The 17,635-nt window shown below is 46.1% G+C and overlaps 1 protein-coding gene across 7 annotated transcripts in view; it reads right to left on the bottom strand.

Moving 5' to 3' along the window:
• Positions 1-17,635, bottom strand: part of NSD3 (nuclear receptor binding SET domain protein 3) — a 38,028-nt gene that overhangs the window by 14,920 nt on the left and 5,473 nt on the right. For 4 of the 7 annotated variants that reach the window (XM_086865708.1, XM_086865711.1, XM_086865712.1 and 1 more), the window contains exons 2-13: positions 15,112-15,839; positions 11,726-11,885; positions 11,169-11,323; positions 10,398-10,904; positions 9,517-9,643; positions 6,207-6,307; positions 3,795-3,840; positions 3,147-3,277; positions 2,486-2,614; positions 1,730-1,856; positions 1,155-1,352; positions 412-582 (exon numbers count right to left, since the gene is read on the bottom strand). In XM_086865708.1, coding sequence (XP_086721834.1) covers positions 412-582; positions 1,155-1,352; positions 1,730-1,856; positions 2,486-2,614; positions 3,147-3,277; positions 3,795-3,840; positions 6,207-6,307; positions 9,517-9,643; positions 10,398-10,904; positions 11,169-11,323; positions 11,726-11,885; positions 15,112-15,795 — 2,536 coding nt within the window. In that variant the 5' untranslated portion in view covers positions 15,796-15,839. Of the gene's footprint in view, positions 1-411; positions 583-1,154; positions 1,353-1,729; positions 1,857-2,485; positions 2,615-3,146; positions 3,278-3,794; positions 3,841-6,206; positions 6,308-9,516; positions 9,644-10,397; positions 10,905-11,168; positions 11,324-11,725; positions 11,886-12,345; positions 12,415-15,111; positions 15,840-17,635 lie in introns of all 7 variants that reach the window. The other 3 variants (XM_086865706.1, XM_086865705.1, XM_086865710.1) reach the window with 1 other exon arrangement.

Raw genomic sequence — 17,635 nt, 5'->3', positions numbered from 1 at the left:
GATGACAGTTATAAATTGAGTTTTTCTAATTCATGAGTAAATCCCACCTTTTAGTCTTAAACAATTTTAAATTTGTATCAGTGAAAGAATCCCCTTCTGCTTAACAGAGTGATTAACATCACAGCAGCCATTCTCAGCATGAAAAGGCTGGAATGAGGGGACTGGGATCTGCTTTTCCCTGCTGGCAGAACAAGTTGGCCTGAGTGCCTACTGCTGCTTCTGGCTATCAAATGTTATGGACCAACAGAGCAATCTCATGAGAATTGCTGACCAAAATACGATAAAAAATCCCAGGCAGTATTTAACCCCAGCAAGACCTAAGGGAGGAGTTCCTCATGAAACACTCTTTTCACCACTAAACTGCACAAATGACAACACAACTGTAAAACGGGGAAAAACCAAGTGTCTCACCTCTTGCACAAACGAAACAAAAGCCTACATTTACAGCTGATGAGGAGTGAGTCCTTTTGGAATGGTTACTACAGATGAGGATATGGGATGACACAAACAAGCTTCCTGCAGCGATGCAGCCATCTCCTGAGTGATAGGCAACGGGGCAACGCAGACATCTCGCCATGCGACCTGCTCAACAGAACACAGCAAAGGCACGTGTCACCCGGGGCACAGCATCACCCAGGCTGGAAAAGACTATTAAGGACAACCAGTGCCCACCTCAGGACAGGGCAGAATTCCCCACAGGCAAAGGCAAGGCTGGGTCTATTTCAATGGTAGTACAGGGTAAATAAAGCAATAACTATATCTCTTTTCTCAAAAATGTTTCACAAATATTACCCCTTAACCTTCACTTTAAAACAACCTTCTATCATTCTAGAGTCTATTTGTTTGGTTTAAACATTTTGGTTAATTTCTAAAAGGATCTTTTTCCTTGAAGAATAATTGTTCACAATGCCACTACAAACTGTCTTTAAGTGGCCTCGTACTATGAACCCTTGGCTTCCCTTAAAGCCAGCACCAGGAGCTGACCAAGGGTGTGGATCCAGGTACACTCCACAGTGCCAGGTTGCCTGCTGCCTCCCACCCATGAGCTATTTCAGTCGCTGAGCTCAGTGAGGAGGAAACCCTGGTTCCCTGCTGCAAGCTGTGCTGGAGTGGAACTGGACGAAGCATTCCCGTGGTGCTGCAGCTGCCCTCACCTTTGCTGGCTTTGTGCATGTCCTTGTCCATGGAGCAGGCAGTGCAGCAGTGCTGCGGGCAGCGGAAGCCCCGCGACTCGAACAGGGCCGTGGCAAACTTGCGCACACAGGCCTCGTGGTAGAACTTCCCGCAGGTGCTGACAGAGCAGCGCTTCACGTCCTTGCCAGGGAGCTTGCAGGAAAAGCACGTGTGCTCTCCTTGGAAGAGAAGGAGTAAGGAATCCCAACTGTAAGAGCCAACTCTGACATACAGATATTGTCCCAACAAATTCTGAAGCCAAGAGACTGTGAGCAACACGGGTTCCTTCCCATCCCACAGGCTGGGTGGTTACTGTGATCCACAGGAACACTGAGCTAGGGGCTCACATCAAACTCCCTTATTCCAAGTAAAACCCTTTTTTTTTCTTACAAGGAAAAATGAGAATCTGGTCTTAGAGGTTAAAAAAGCAGCAGAATAACCCAAACTTACTGACAAATCCCCAGAAAGCACCATCTTGGTTTGCTTTGACCAAAATGTGGCTCCTGAGCAAAGGGGGAAATCCCTCCCAGTTTTCCAGGCACAGGAACACACTCACCATTCTTACACTCAGTGCAGATGAACTTTTCCTCGGGCGTGGCCTTCAGGCCGAGACACTCTAGGTGGAACATGCTGCAGCACTCCCCCTCGCAGGCCAGCAGTGACTCGCCGGAGCTCTCACAGATCTGCAAGAGGCAGGGGAGCTCAGCAGGAACAGGGTACCCTGACATGCCAGTGGCTGCCAGCTGCTAACAACAGCAACTGCCTGCAACTGCTTCAGAATTACAGCAAGGCAGGAGAACTGAACCTGGCGAGGAGTCTCAGGCCGAGGACAATCGCAGCACTCCCTGCACCTTGCTCTGGGGAAACGGGTGTGAGCCAGGACAGAGACAGGACAGGCACCACAGGATCCACCTGCACTCCCCTCCATTTCCCAGGGAACAAGCTGCTCTTGTTCTTCAGGCCCTTTACTACTGACCAGGGAACTGGACTGAAGATCCCAGGATTTTTTTTTTCAAAATACTGAAAAATTCTCACTCTGTCCTGTCCTGACCAACCATCATGAATCTCCAAATGGAGCAGAAAATGGCATCTACTTTTTCTACTGATGCTGACAGGTATGGATTAAACATTACCTTACAGCTACTGAGCTTTCTGCCCTGCAGGAGAGCCCAGGAATCATTTAATATTAATCATTTCCAGAACATAAAAATTCCTAAAACCCTGGATATTTTATCTGAGAGGTTGAGTTACGAGAACTAACAGAAGTAGGGGATACACATTTAGTCCAGCACTTCCCAGTATCACCAGTTACCTGACAAACAGTGTCCTTTTTACTTGTTCCAGTTCCTCTCCTGGATAAGCTGGAGTCCACTGACTGCACATCCGAGGCATCGGCATCAGCAGTGGCCGAGGGACTGTCTGAACGCTTCCCAAAACTGCCCTGCAAAGAGGAAAACCCACGGCACTCACACCAGACGATTCCAAAGGACAACCACATTGGGGGAAATATTTCTGTCACTGTTGATCAAAAGACCATTTGGTAGGTCAAGAGACACACAAAGGTCCTGGGAAGGTGCTGAACTGCACTGGGGTGACACAAGCGCTGCCTTCTTGATTTACTTCACCTGTACAAGCCAAACACCGTAAAATCTTACTTTTACAGACACTCCTTGGAGTTACACCAGATACAGCAGCATCTCCCAATTCCCCAAGAATTTCAAACCTTCCACAGAGCAAACCATGATCTAAACCAAAGCTTTGCCAGACAACAGGAAAATCTGGAAGTAAACATTGTATTTTCATACCAAACCAATGGAGCAGATTAGAAGCAAACAGAGGCTTTATGTTTTCAGACAATACAAGACTCAAAGTTGGTAAAAAACAGTGTTCACACATTTAGCAATAATGGACTGAAAAGCCTCTTGTACACTGACAGCTTGCTCAGGTCCCTGTGAGAACCAACACACCTTTACCTGTAAATCATTGAGTCCTCTGGAATCAGAGTCAGACGTGTCCCTGTAGGCTGAGCTGGTCAGTTCCATGTCTGTGGAGGCACGACTTCTCTTCTTTAAGGGTTTACAGGAGTCTGAAATCTCACTGGCACCTTAACACAACATGCTAAAATTAGTTTAATATATGTCCTCAACTTTTTGCTTCAACTTAATAAAGGAAAGAAAGATGAGTTTGGATTCCATTATTTGCCTTAATTTTCAGTTTGTAATTTTGTTACTAGTTGAGTTCTCCCTGAAAATTAACTGGAAATCAGCTTAGGCAGAGCTTTCGACAAACTTTTGAACATGGTGTCACAGTGGAGGAAGGCAGTAAATTGTCTCTGAGGGAAGATAAATCCTTAGGAGATTTCCTCTTCATCATCCATCTTTAACTGTGGCTAAGCAGAGACTTTTAAGAAATGCCCAGAAGGACTCAGGGGCTTAGAGCACATGAACAAACCCCCAGCAGGGCACAAGGACCAGAGTCCCAAACACAGCCCGTCCCCAGGGAAGCTCTACAGAGCTCAGCCCTGCAGAGCACCAAACATTACAGCTCACATGGAGCAAAACTGCTGCCCAAGGACCATGAACCACTGAGTTCAGTAGAGGGAATTTCCACCTGGCACTCACCTTTCTGCAACCCCGTCTTCACTGCTGCCAGTGGGACAGTTTCAACCTGTTTGAAAGGAAAATGCACAGTTAACACCAGAGGAAAGTTTCTCCCTAGTACCAAAAAGCAAACAGGTCAGTTCAAGGGGTTAGAATTGAGGTGGGAGCTGCCATCCCCTCCTCAGCCCGAGCCTCCGCGTCCCGCTGGATCCACTCCTGCCTACGCTGGTGCCCGCAGCCGGGGAGCCCTGGGGCACCAGCCAGGTCCTTCCGCTCTCCCCTGGGGCACGAAGGTGACAGGAGCGCTGTATCCGTGTCCAGCAGGCAGGAGTGGGGGCCTCGGGGCAGCCACCCCTGGTGCTGTGCAAACCCCACACCTGTGTGAGCACACCTGCCCGGCAGGGCTGGCACTGGGCTACTGAGCCACAGTGTGGGGCCGCTCCCAGCAGCGCTCCCCGGAGCTCCTGGAGCTCTTCCTCCCCGTCTAGAGCTCTGCACGGGCCCGCCCGGGCGCCCTGGTGCAGGGCTCTACACAGCTGGAACTCGAGGGCACAGCACTTCAGCAGCCAAATGGAAAAGTTTACAACCTTGCAAAAGCACTTCCAGTCCTTCACCCTACGGAGAAGTTTAGGAACTGTTCTGCCAACATACATGGAAGATGTGGGAATTTGGTGACTGGATATTTACAGAAGAAAGCTGTTGCCTAAAATCCTGTTTTCAACCTTAAGAATTACAAGTTACTTCTTTGCAATGTGGTTACATATGCATGGAAAAACACATTTAGTAAATATTTAAGGATTATTCTATAATTTTTTTAAAAAATATTTTATTTTGTTGTACAATAGGTAAAAACATACAGTAGAAGGATTTGTATAGGATACATTTTGTAATACAAATATAAAATCTAAACAATCACTTTTATTTCTCCACTAGTCACTGTAACAGTAGCATCAACATTTTGTTTTTCCCATTAATTGTACTCGTTCCAGTTATAATTTTTATACCAAGTTGTTGCAGACTAACTGGGGAATCAAGAAAACTTGACTTTGGGTAACAAATATTGTTGCATAATTGTAAGAAGTTATTAAGTTTTCTTTTTTTTGAATTTAACTTAATACATTCAAGGTTTTGCGCATTACAGTGCCCCTGGGTTTCACTTTAGTCAGACACCTCTCCTGAGAAAAGCACTTTAATTAATGTCCACAGACTGAGTCAGCCAGGTCAGAGAAGCACATGAAGCTACCTGGCATCCATGAAGTTCATCTTGTTGGTTCTTATACCTTTGTTAAATTAAGAAACCTTTACAAATATAAAACAACTCTTTTGAAAGGGGGAGGCTGCAACAGCTCCAAGAGGCTCCATGGACCACATCAGGTGTCACACACCCAACACTTAAATTGCTTTAAAGTTTTAGCAAGAAACTGCCTCGAGCTGGAGCACTCCTCTGCTGCACAGCAGTGCAGAAATGCTGCAGCATCAAAGGGAAAACAAGGGAAAAAAACCCCCAAAAAAGCAACTGAGTTCACTTTCAGTCTCTGAAGTGAAGGAAGTGCAAAATAAAGCGCAAAGGGCAAAGAATAAATTAAAGACATAAAAATATTTTTTCCCCTTCCCATATAAATCTTCATCCTGACTGTCCCTCTTTAAAAATTCTCACTGGGAAAAGCTAAACTATGAAACATTTATATAGAAGTTCGCAGCTTTCAGACAGAGGTCCTTGAAGAGGGAAAAATCAACCATGCAAGAGAAGAACCAACAACTTTGACAAACTTGTTAAAAGTGTGTGCAGGTTTTGGTATTTCTGTCCATCCACTGCACTCTCCTACTCATTTCCATGCAGAAATCTTTTATCATTAAAAGTTTTTTAAAGCAACAACATTTGTCTATCTGACATCCAGATTAAAGGAATGCCCTGTACACGTGAGAACTGTTTCAGGAAAAAATGGTATATTCCAGAACTGTTTTACTGATGTCTGCCAACATGAAAGTCTGACTATTCATCTTTAAGTGAAATCATTCTTGAAGTCCATTTTCAGAAGTGGTCAAATTAATCACTCTAACTTCATTTGAAAAACAAAACCTCAACACAAACCAGCAGCTAAATCAAGAGCCAAAGGAAGGAACCTGGTGGCAATTCCATCCAAGAGAAATCACTGAAACAAACCCATTTTGCTCAGAACAGAAATCTCAAAGGAAACATGGCAGGTTCATTAGGAGTCATCCATCACTGCGTTCCCAATTCCATAGCCTGACTGATACTGAGAAGATGCCAGTAGCAGAGTCACAGCAATGGCATTGACAGGGGGATTTCATGGAGGATAGTCCAAACCGAAACCCGATGGGGAAAAATGGAGAAAAATAAAAAGGCACCAATATAAGCCACAACATTTATGAATACGATATATTTTAACTCTCTACATGGAGGAAGCCAACCTGCTCCTTTTTGATCTTCTTCTTTGGCACAACTTCGGCAGATTTCTCAGACTCAGAGCGGGTTCGAATCGATCTTCTCTGTTGCTTCTTTTCTACAGAACCTGAAGAAGGAAAAAGGTTTCCATTATATGATTCCTTGTATTTCTGAGGTACACCAAGATGTGCAGCATCAAAACAAGAGGTAAAGGAATGAAACCAAGACTTTGTCCTCTTTTGAATATTTTATTTTTAAATTCAGTTCCAAGCTATTGACCAGCTGGTGCGGTGGCTGCAGACACACATTCTGATTCCAGAGACAGATCAGCTTCAGAAAACAGACACAAGTAACAAGAGTGGAACAAAAGGCTGGAATTCAGCTTAGGGCAAACAGATTTCCATAATCCGTAACACACCTCTCAGGCACGGTCTTCATTTGGGTAATTTTGAAACAAACAGTCCATCTTTGGTGTTTTGGGAAGGTAGCCACAACCAACTCCTTGAACAAAAACAAACTAGAAATTTCATACGTACAGCTCCAGGATTTCCCCCAAAATGCCAGAGCTGTGCCCCCCTCTGTGGGGGACAGCCTCTGTCACATACCTGGAGCCAGCCTCACCCTGTACCACCTGCAGCCACACCAGACCTCAATGCTCACCTGAAGGTTTCGAGGTGAAGAAAAACTCAGCACAAACAGAAGCATCAACCACAGTGTGTTACCTTCATTAATGAATGTGAAAAGCAAGTTTTTAAAAATTTTACCATAGAAAAAAACCCTCAGATTAATGAAGGTTATTGTGACATTTCAACGGATGAAGAGGGAGCTGGATTTTTGGCAACTAAGGCTAGCAAAATCTAAAGACCTTTCTGTGGTCCAGCACCTCCCAAAGAGGCACACAGAGCCACAGACATGACAATCAACACCATGGGCAGCTGTTGGAACAAGCACACACTTGGAGCTGACAGAAAACTGGCACCTGAGGATTTACAGTGAGCTGCTGGGAAGCATTATTCTGGGTTTTCAGTCCGGGAGGTTTCACCTAAAGAGGACACAACTGTGAAGTACTTTGTTTTCTTCCAAGCAAAACTGCAAACTCCTGGGAGCTGACTGAGCCAGATGGATGCACTGTTAGGAGCTGTAAACCTGCCTGGTCTTGTCAGTAGATCAAGTATCTAGAGACACACACGGGCTTGAACCAGACTGAAAGACAGCCTTGCAAAAGGACTTCAGAGAAAAAAATGAAAACTCCTCTTGATCCATTGGATGAGCATTTTTCCCATGGCTGCATGGCTCAGGAATGTCTCAGTAACTGAACTATCCAGCTGGAAAAGTTATCATGTTACAACAATTGGATTGCTGAGGGGAAAAATTCTTTTTCTTCAAGGGAAAGAACTTTTACAGCATACGAATTAATGAATAATAGCAATTAGTTATTAATCATTTAGAAATTAATTACTCGGGTCAACATCCATCATGTCTGTCCACGTGTAACTTCTGGTTCCAATAGGCCCCCATGCCATGAGGAACTCCCTCAGCCTCAGTGGGTCACCACATCAGAGCTGGGCAACATCTTTTGTCACTTTGCTGTGTGACCAAAATCCCCTCAAGCAGCTTCAGATGTGACCAACAGTTACTTTAACCAAGAAGGGATTTTCTCCCTGTGCTGCCCCTGCTGAAGCCAAGGAGACAAGATCAAGCCCTGGATCAGAGAATTCCAGAACCAGAGTGCCTAATGTTGGCTGGCAGCAACACTGACCACTGCAACGGGCACCTTCTCCTCTTCCTGCTTTCCAAGGATCCAGTCATCCCCTTCACAATGCTCCCATTCCACCTTCAGGTATATTTTCATCCAAAGTTTCAGGACAGATGTTGGAACAGCTCTCCACCTCGCTTGAGATAAATCCTAGTTCAGTGTCTGCAGGCCAGAAGCACCAAGGATTCTCAGGGCTGCACTTGCAGATTTCAATTAGGGGACTTATCTTTCCAGCATTAGTGAATTCTGGGCATCTGACTGCAGGTTATCAATACGGACTCCCAGAGTCAGTCTGGCAGATACTTCACCGTAAAGGGATTCTGAAGTTCCACTGACCTTACATCTGAAAAAAGGACTTGGCAGTTATGTTCCACAAGAGGGGACCAAAAACTGGACTTTGGGAATGGCTTTGAGAGTGACTGGAGTGTGCACTGCAGGTAAGCTCAGGCACTTACAGGGTGTTAGCAGGTGGAGTGTTACGTATCCAAAAAGCCTAAGAAAATGAAAAAAGAGAGGCTCAGAATTCTCACCTACATCTGAGGAGCCATAGGGAAGCTGAAGCCTTTAGATCCCAGGTGAGAGAAGCAGAACAGCAATGGCCTCTCCTGCTGCAAGGCAATTCCAGTAGCCACAGCAACCACAGCTGGGAAGAACCACCGCTGTCAACAGCAGGGGAATCCCCATTCACAGCAGGAAATCCAGAGTGCCTGGCCAAGTGCTGCAGTCCCAAACACTCCATAAACCAACACATCAAATAACCCTGCCTAAAACCAGCACACTGACAGAACCTGAAGCGTGTTTGCAGAGGACTCATGGATGCTGTCCACTGAGATTTCTGACTGGTTCTCATTTATTTCATGTTTGGAAAGGGAGAAATAATCAAACAGATGGATAGTTAAAGCAGAAGTGACACCTGGCTACATTGTGAAATTCAAATAGCTTATTCAAGGTTTTCCCATTTCAGGCCCAAGTTCTGTTATTTGCTTCAGTGGTTCTTCTCCATCAGAGCTGATATTTCAAAACTCAGTGCTTTATGATGTGCCCCCTGAGATGGCTTCAGAAGACAAGCACTACCTCATTTGGTCGGTGGAGTTAGTTGAAGCAGTTTTTTAAAAGTCCCTGTTCTTTAACAGGTCATGCAAAAACTCAGCAAGAAAGCCTAGGGAAGTCTCCACCCTGACTCAGACATTCCCTACTGAAATGTGCCACTCTTGACTCTTTTGCTTTCACCACAGCTCCTGTACTTTATATTTGAGGCCAAAAGCCATGGCAATACCCTGCTAACACACATCCACTGGGTTGTCTTCTAAAGCAACTTGCCATTGCTCTGCACAGGCCATCATCCCCTGATGACTCAGGCTGTAAGCTGCAGACAAAGTTCAGAGGCCAAACCACCAATCCCCCCCCCAAGCTGTGCTGTGTGTGTTGGCTCACCATGTGTGACACCAGCCATGCTCAGTACAATTATTATGTAAACAGAAAGATGTTAATCATTTTTAAGTAATGAGAAAATGCTGGGTTTGATATTTGAATTTTCATGCTGAGGGCTCAGGTTCAGACCAGGACTGCTGTTTCCCTACCTGCTGCCCCAGAAGTCGTCTCAGGAGAGGATGTGTTTTGCACCACTGCTTTTTCACTTCTCTGAGCTGATGAAGAATTAAGTTTCTCTTGTCCTTTGACGCTTATTTCTGTTTTGTTACCAACTCCCTTGAAAAGAAAAGAGGAAACGATTGTCTTCCCCTGTTATAAAGGTGTGTTGCTACCAGGTAACAGACCTGCCCCTGAATCTCAGAACAGAAATAATCAATGCTCTCCAACCCAACACACGCACAGGATTAATCTACTACAGAGCTGCTTCCCTGCAGAACTTTCCACCCCTCTCGATCTCCCCTTACACACAAGGAAAACATAATTCCAGTGACTTTTCTAAACATTACCTTCTCTATAGGGCTTAGGATGAAATAAATACTCTCCAGGTAGAGAGGCAGAAGAAGGAGGCAGAGAAATAGTCCTAAGCCTTTTCCTTAACACTGACTGTGGTAAGCTGCTGTACACCTGAAGGAAGCTCAGAGGCAGAACTCAATTTAGAAGTCTGTTACACAAAATGTAGTTATTACTTTTTAGTACAATATTAACAGTTTTCTCATCTGTTTCCCACAAAACCACTGATTTTATCAAGAATTTTGGAATTATTTCAACTAGGAAGCTGAAGTTAAACAGCTTTAATATTTTTAACGTGTTATGAACAAAAATATGGCTATCTGTAGGGAGCTGCTCTGCCACCAGCAAGAGCTACTGTCAGAGCTGCACTGAAAGATTCTATTGTCACATCTGTCTGTTAATCTCTCCAATGAAAGGAACATGGATGGTGAAAGCTTGGTGGACACAGCTGAAGTTCCCCGGTAAGGCAGGATCGGGATAACTCTGGAGCAAAGGAGGGGTCACTGCACCAAACATGTACCTTGGTGGAATAAACAAATTGGTCGATGAGTTTTCCATCCCCAGCAGCATTCTGAAGGGCAAAAACCTGTTCAATTTTAACAACTGGAGACATGTTACACTTTTGCAGATCCAGGTTGTGCATGGTTATGGAAGCTGGTAGGGACTTCCTAGCTGCAGCTGTTTTCCAGGCGATTTTCACAGGTGGTGCCTCCTCCTCCTCCAGGCTGGGCTGCCGGCGCTGGCCCAGCCTGCGCGCCTCAACGTGCGGGGGCGATGACCCTGCCGCGCCGCCGGTGTGCTCCGGCTGCGTGCTCGGCGCTGGCCTCGGCCGCCGGTTCTTCCTGGCCTCTGATTTGGAAGCAGCAGTCTTTTTGGCCTTGGCCAAAGCCTCCTCTGGCTCTTGGTCTACGTAAATGAAGGTGTACTGTTCTATCCTCTCTTCCCGGGTCATTTTCAGCGCCTTCTCGGCGTGGGCAATGCCAATGTCCCACTGCGCTCGCTCCCTCTGTGGCCGGGGCTTGCGAATCTTAAGGGACAAGACAAGCACTTGGTTACACTGAAGATTTTGCCACTACACCACTTAAACACAATCCTGAGGGTCTCTGCATCTCTCAGGCAGCAGACTGCAGTCTGCTCTCCGTTTACAGGGTATTTTTGGCACTGAATGTAGGCACTGAATTCCCTGCTAGCGAGATGCAGCCAGTCCTTCCCAGGGCAAAGCACTGAAGAGTTCCAGACCTGCCCCAGAGCACCTCCCTTACAGAGATGATCTCCCCAGTGCCCCCTGTACCTTCTGTTTCTCAGAGTGGTTGCTGGCTTGCTTGGCTGCCTCAGCCAGTAACTGCTCGTACTGTTTGTGCCCTTGGTACTCCCGGACGCGCTTCTCGTGCACCCAGGCCCGCTCTGGCTGGTTGCTGAAGAACTGCACGTGGTATTCCCGGGCACCTGAAACACCAAACACCAGTCAGCAGCTGTATCAACATCGCTCTGCCTGTTCAGCTCACACTGTCCTCCTCCCAGCACTCCATTCCTGAAAGTGGAGGTACCTGCCTTAAGTGCAGAAATACAACAGGCCAGATCCAGAACAGTTTAAGATGGAAGTTCAGGAGCCTGCCCACACTGAACACTCTCACACTGATTTGAGAAAATCAGAAACACCAGTGCACAACCCATTCCCACAGCTCCACCTGCAGAGGTCACGTACCAGGTACTGTGCCTGTCAGAACTGTCCTGCTCAGCACACACAGAGCAGAATTCACACCGCAAAGGCAGTTTAGAATGAAGGTATTTTTAACAAAGGAACAGCTACAGACACCTGACACTCTGGCAAAGAGCTTCCTCCCTTACCTCTTGTATTAATTTTGGTATGCACATCAAGCTGCGGATCACACGACACCATGCAAGGCCACCACGGGTACGTCCCCACCTTGGACCAAACCAGATCCCCAACCTGGAACTTGACGTCGTGGGTGACCTGCACTGGAAGGGACGGCATGAGCTGCTGCACCTGCAAAGGAAACACCAGGTCAAAGCCACGGGAGAGGACTGAGAGCACTTGGAGATGCACACACCATCCACAGGGACTTGTTGTTGTTCTCTCAGAGATCCCTGAGGTCTGATAGTCCAAGATGAGAAAAACATTTCTTAGAAACATGAAAGAAAGGAGCTGCACACAGCTGGGATTTATGTAACAACATCACCGACAAACTGAGACACAAAAGAGCAACTTCCACCACCCCCAAAAACGATTCTGCTTCCTAAGCTGATTAAAAATACTGCTTTTAGGATAAAATAAAGCAATAAATCCAGTACAATAAGAGATGCATTGATGCAGCAATGAGAGCAATGAGAGTTTAAAAGAAATGACAACTCATTTGTCAGATAAATTAAAGAATCAATGGAAGAAACAGTCCAGAAATAGTGACATTCACTAAATTCCAAAAGTGTTAACTGGTGCATGTACTAACCGGGGCTTCTTCCAACACTGCATCTTCTCTTGGTTTCTCAGAGAGTGTGCTAAGCCTCTCGTTTGGTCTCTAAGAAATAGGTAACAACGAAGAGAAGAAAGGAAACAAACACAAACAAGGTAAGGGGACAGTAAAACAGCAGAAGATAATAGTGAAACCAGGCAGAAAAATATAATTTGCAGAGAGAAAGGCAACCATGAATCCAGAAAATATGAATATGTCTACTTCTTGTACCCAATTAACACAGCAACATCACAATAAATATCTCCCCTACACTATTTACATTACTATCACACCTGGATATAACTATGTTCTCCTGTAACAGATGACAGAAGAACAAACATTAAGAAACAGCAAATTCAAATAACTTTCCACCTAAAATAGCACACAATTTCCAAAAACCAGAGAACCCCATGTGAGCATATCCATATTGATGTGGTGAATCTCACTGTACACCAGTTATTTGCAAGAACTGCAGTACATAAATTATGCTAAATATACAACATGACAATTGTAAAAACGATGTTAAACTGCATAGTGTTGACAAATATATTTGGAGGATCCAAAGTCCACAGTGCAGAGCAGTATCAGCCCCGACCAGAAGCTGGCACTGATGTGGGGCGGCCATGCCAGTGGGTGTGAGGGTCAGGGGCTGAGATAAGTGGGGCTGGGAACTATCTCAGGAGACAGATGCCACACACTGGCTTTTCCTGCAGCAGAGAAGTGTCAAAGGACTCAGAGAGCAGCAAAAGGAGACATCAGACACAAGCAGCGAGGAACTAATAATGATGGCATCCCCCGTTATTCCCAGTCCAAGCCCAGACCCCACACCAGTCCATGCCGTGTGCTCCAGGGAGCTGGGACACAAGGAAAGGGACAGAGCAGCTCAGGTCAGGGGTGGCACAGCCCAGTTTGGAGCTGTCTGTACACATCCACCATTTAAGACTAATCACACTGCTGTTTGGTGGGCAGAAATTCTTCCTCTCTGTACAGCAGGAAGCACAGCACTGATTCCTGCCTTTCTTTCGCTACAGGGAGTTGGTGAAACCTCCCCTCTGCCCGGAGAGTCGAGCTGAGCTCACAGGCTGCAAACTCCCAGCTAGCGAGCAGAGAGGCCAGTTCCTAAAACAAGGATTCAGAGCTTGACATTCACCAGTGTTCTCACAACATTTCCATTCTGGCCTCTGCAGTATGGCCATCCCCTCACAGTCAGTGGATTTCCACCGAGATTACAGTGTCAGAATAAGGAACAACTGGTGATCATCTGATTTGCCACAGCCTCAGTAAAACTCAAAACTTTACACTCAAAACTCACAGTTTTGAGTGTAAAACTATAAAACAACTATACTTGTACCAAAAGTTGTTTGTTCCTATGAAGATGATCCCAAGTCACAAGTCTCACACCATTAACACTGAAGATGACAGAAGAGTACATGAAGATGAAACTGTGCAGTGGAAAGCAAAATGATGGCATGATGAACTTGAGACTGCCCTGGCAAACTCATACCGAAAACCACCAGCACAAAATCCTGTTCCTGTCAGAGCAGCCCATGTCTGAAACGGGCTGGGTAACATGAAACATTTATTGCAACACCACCTTTAGAAAGGGAAATGGAAGCAACAAGGAAGACAATAGCAAGACTAAGATTTCTGGTGAACTCTGGATGACACACATGACTAGGAACTTGGAATTCAAGATGTAAGGTTTTAGTTCAGTCTGTGAGAGACAGAAGATTCCATTCCTGTGGTAAGCAGAGGGAGAGGTACAGCTGAAGCTCCAGGAGTAGAACAGGAGTCACTGGTGAGAAGGGAAACAAACTGACAGCCTGATGTGGGGGTGATAAGAGTCTGGCCAGAAAGCAGGCACAGTGCATGAGAGACCCTGCTCATGGAGTGCCAGCAGGACACAGCAGCTCCTCCAGCCACCCCACAGGGGCTCCAACAGCACCCCCATGGAGCACAGAACCCACTCCACTGCATCAGAGCTGATCCCTGCAGGACAGGATCTTCTGCCTGAAAGCAGCAAGCACCAAGGGCTTTTACAGACCTTACAACAAACTCAGCCACATTCTCTAACAGCCCAGCCTCTGCTGGGCAATTTCTGTCCTGGCCAGATATGGCAACTTCCCCATTCCTGGCACTACCAGCCTCTCTGCCACCCATTCCCTCAAACTGGGAGAGGCAGAAACCAGAACCACAGAGGTGGCAGAACAAGCACGAGAAAAGGAAACAGAAGTACTGGAGTGGCTTATGAAACTGAAAGGAAAAGAATGAGAGGGCACCAACATAATCTGTGTCTTTGCTTCCCAGAATCTCAGTTAATACCACCTGATGTACATCCCCTGGATATGGACAATATGGTACAAGAATAATTCATGTTTCACTGGTGAATACCTCAAGCAGCCTGACTTTCCACTCAACAATCTCTTGTGAGAGGCAATTTCAGGAATGCGTGAGCTTTTATCCAGAAGTTCTACCTTCAACACTGGCCAGAGTGTAGCAAACTCTAAACATGCTATAACACTAAATAATATTTAAAAAACACTATATAACCTTTTCTAAAATTTGTTTTTCATATGAGCCTGTAAAGCAACATTGTGTTACCTACAAACACAGCTCCTGGCAACCTCATCCTGAGGCTCTGACGAGTAACTAAAGCCTGGTGACTCAGCGTGCACACAGCCAGAACAAGGACAAACCCTGCTGGACACGCTCTCCATCAACAATACCAGGTGTACAGATGGCTGAAATTACCATTCCACTTACATTTTGCTCCTCTGGTTCTAATTTTGGAATTTTATGTGACTTGCGCTCTTCCGATCGGGAAGAGTCATGCTTGCTACTTTTTTTCCTTTTCTCTTTCCTCCCTTCATGTTTTGCCTTAGCATACTCCCTCGCTTGGACTTCATTCAACAGGTCCCCACACAGGGAGGACTCAAACAATTCCCTGCCATTCTGGATAGTTTTGGTTATTTTGAGTTTGATCTCTGGTGAGCCAGTCTTCTTTGGAATCCCCACTTGTGGAGCTGAAGGTGGTGGTGGAGGTGGCAGCTGGGGAGGGGAAGGTTTTTCCAGAACGTCATGCGGCCTCGCATTGGAGTTCTCCATGGGGTAATACTCTGGGGGACTGAAGTTCCTGACTGTCCCAAAGCCATTGGCCGACCCATTGGGATACTGAGTGTACGTCTGGTACTTGGCTTGGGGCTCGTACATGCTGATGGCCGGGGGGTAGCCGTTGGTGAGCGGGGGCAGCTCCTCTGCCGTGGGCGTGGGGTACTGGAAGCCTTGCTGCAGCGCAGCCTCGTACGGTGTCCGGCCCCCATCCTCAGCAATGTCACTGCTGCCATCAAAGGCCTCCTCTTGGCGGATGTTGGCGGAGTCAATGAGTTGAGGTGGTTGCTGAATTGTGTTTCCCATGATCCCTTGCATGAAAGAGAAAGAGAAATCCATTGTTCTGCTCCAGCATCCTTAGCTTTCCCTTTTTCTCATAGGGCCTAGAGGCAGGGGAAGGGAAATAAGAAGTCAGTGTAAATTAAAAAACAGTAATTAAGCAAATTAAACAGTTGAGGATAAAAGGGATCTCAAGAACAATTTCCCCCTCCCTATTCAGCAGCCACCCTCGCATCAATTTAGAGGACTGGTGTTACTGAGCCTTTACAAAGGGCCGAATTGTCTTTCATATGGCAAATTTCTTCTTTTCCAAGACAGTTCAGAAAATATCAGAAGCACCTATGAGTGCCCAAGCATTGCAAAGTCAGAATAATGGAGCTAAAATCCCCAGCTCTCTACAGCCTTCCTCATGATGCCCAGCCCATGGAAGGGTTATTCCAACCCCAAACAGCTGGACAGCACTTCACCCTGCAGCATGTAAGAGATACCAAGTTCTCCTGACACAGTCACTGTAAACTGCACAAGCCAGGAACACCACAGAAAGACAAACAACAGAGAAACCTCTCCTCCTCCTCCCTCCCCACATCCCTGCCAAAATTCGAGACATGAGCAGCCTTTGGGCAAGCCATAGGATGTTCTGAATAACAGCACGATGAAAAGAAGAGGGTCATTCCACCTTGATCACTGGGAACCCAGTGCCCTGCAGCAGGCTCCCAGGAGCTTCCCAACCTCTTCCTTCCCCAGAAAAGCAGGGTACAGTTTGCTTGCACTGGCTCTCAGCAGCTGTGTGAGGAGGGCTATTCTCCTGCCCCTCACACCTTGTTTTCATACTAAGCACTGCATGCTTCTGAGCCTCAGCATCAACAGATCCCCAAACCCTGAGGTTCCTCACTGAATGAGATTCCAGCTGAGCACTGGCATACACACCTTCAACTTTCCAGTGCATATTAAACCACCAAAATCAGACTCAGTCAAAGTTAGACTTCCAAAACTCAACTGCAGGCTCAGAGAAGGCTTTGGCATTCATGTAAACAGCTCAATGATCAACAAGAAGCAACACACAGTGACCTGACCTGCAGGTAAGAAACACCAGTTTGCTTCCCACAAGGTTAGTTCAGCCCTTCCAAAGCAAACACAGCCCCATGGTATTTGTTCTGCCTGTGTGGGCACACAGAAGGGTTACTGTGCCCTTTTGCTCAGGGTTAGAAATGACATTAATGCATCCCACAGACACTTCTTCTAAAGGGAACCTCCATTAAACCCTGCCCACACACAGTTCTCACCCTCCCAAAGCCAAGCATCTCAATACTTTAGCTAAAAGCTTTCTTAACACTGACAACTTCCTTCCTCAAAGACTGCAAAAAGCAACTGAAGTTCCAGCAGGAACAAGAATTTGATCAGATTTGTGCTGGATGTTTTGGGGTGATGTTTTTCGATTATCTTCACACTTAGATTAAATTTATGTTTGTCCTTATCTTCACTGCCCTGTGAGATCAACTCGGGCATGTTTATCACTGTAATTAAGCAATTCAGGGCAATAACAGCACAAGGCTCTGCAGCAGAATTTTCTCATTGCAGGAACTTTTAAACTTCAGGGCCATGAAACCATCCCTCCCTCCACAGCTCTGCACATCAGCCAGCAAACCAACACAAGTGTCACTGTCAGGGGATGCAGATCTGTGGAGCAGCACGTGGGGTTGCACAGCAAGGTCAAAAACCCCAACCCACTCCTGTTCTGGGAAGAGGAAGTGGGACTGTTTGTACTATTTACCACCAAATTGTTACTTTTCATTTGCCAAACTGAAGAGCAAACAGTAGATTCTCCCACTAGGCTGGGTTCAATCTTTTCTTCTGAATACTTTTAATAAACTCTTTGGAAGCTGTGGCAGCACTTCAGGAA

The sequence above is a fragment of the Cyanistes caeruleus genome, chromosome 29 (assembly GCF_971803275.1).
Source record: "Cyanistes caeruleus chromosome 29, bCyaCae1.hap1.1, whole genome shotgun sequence".
Taxonomy (NCBI): domain Eukaryota; kingdom Metazoa; phylum Chordata; class Aves; order Passeriformes; family Paridae; genus Cyanistes; species Cyanistes caeruleus.
Note: the sequence above shows the minus strand (reverse complement) of the source record. Positions and strands in the feature narration are given on the sequence as shown.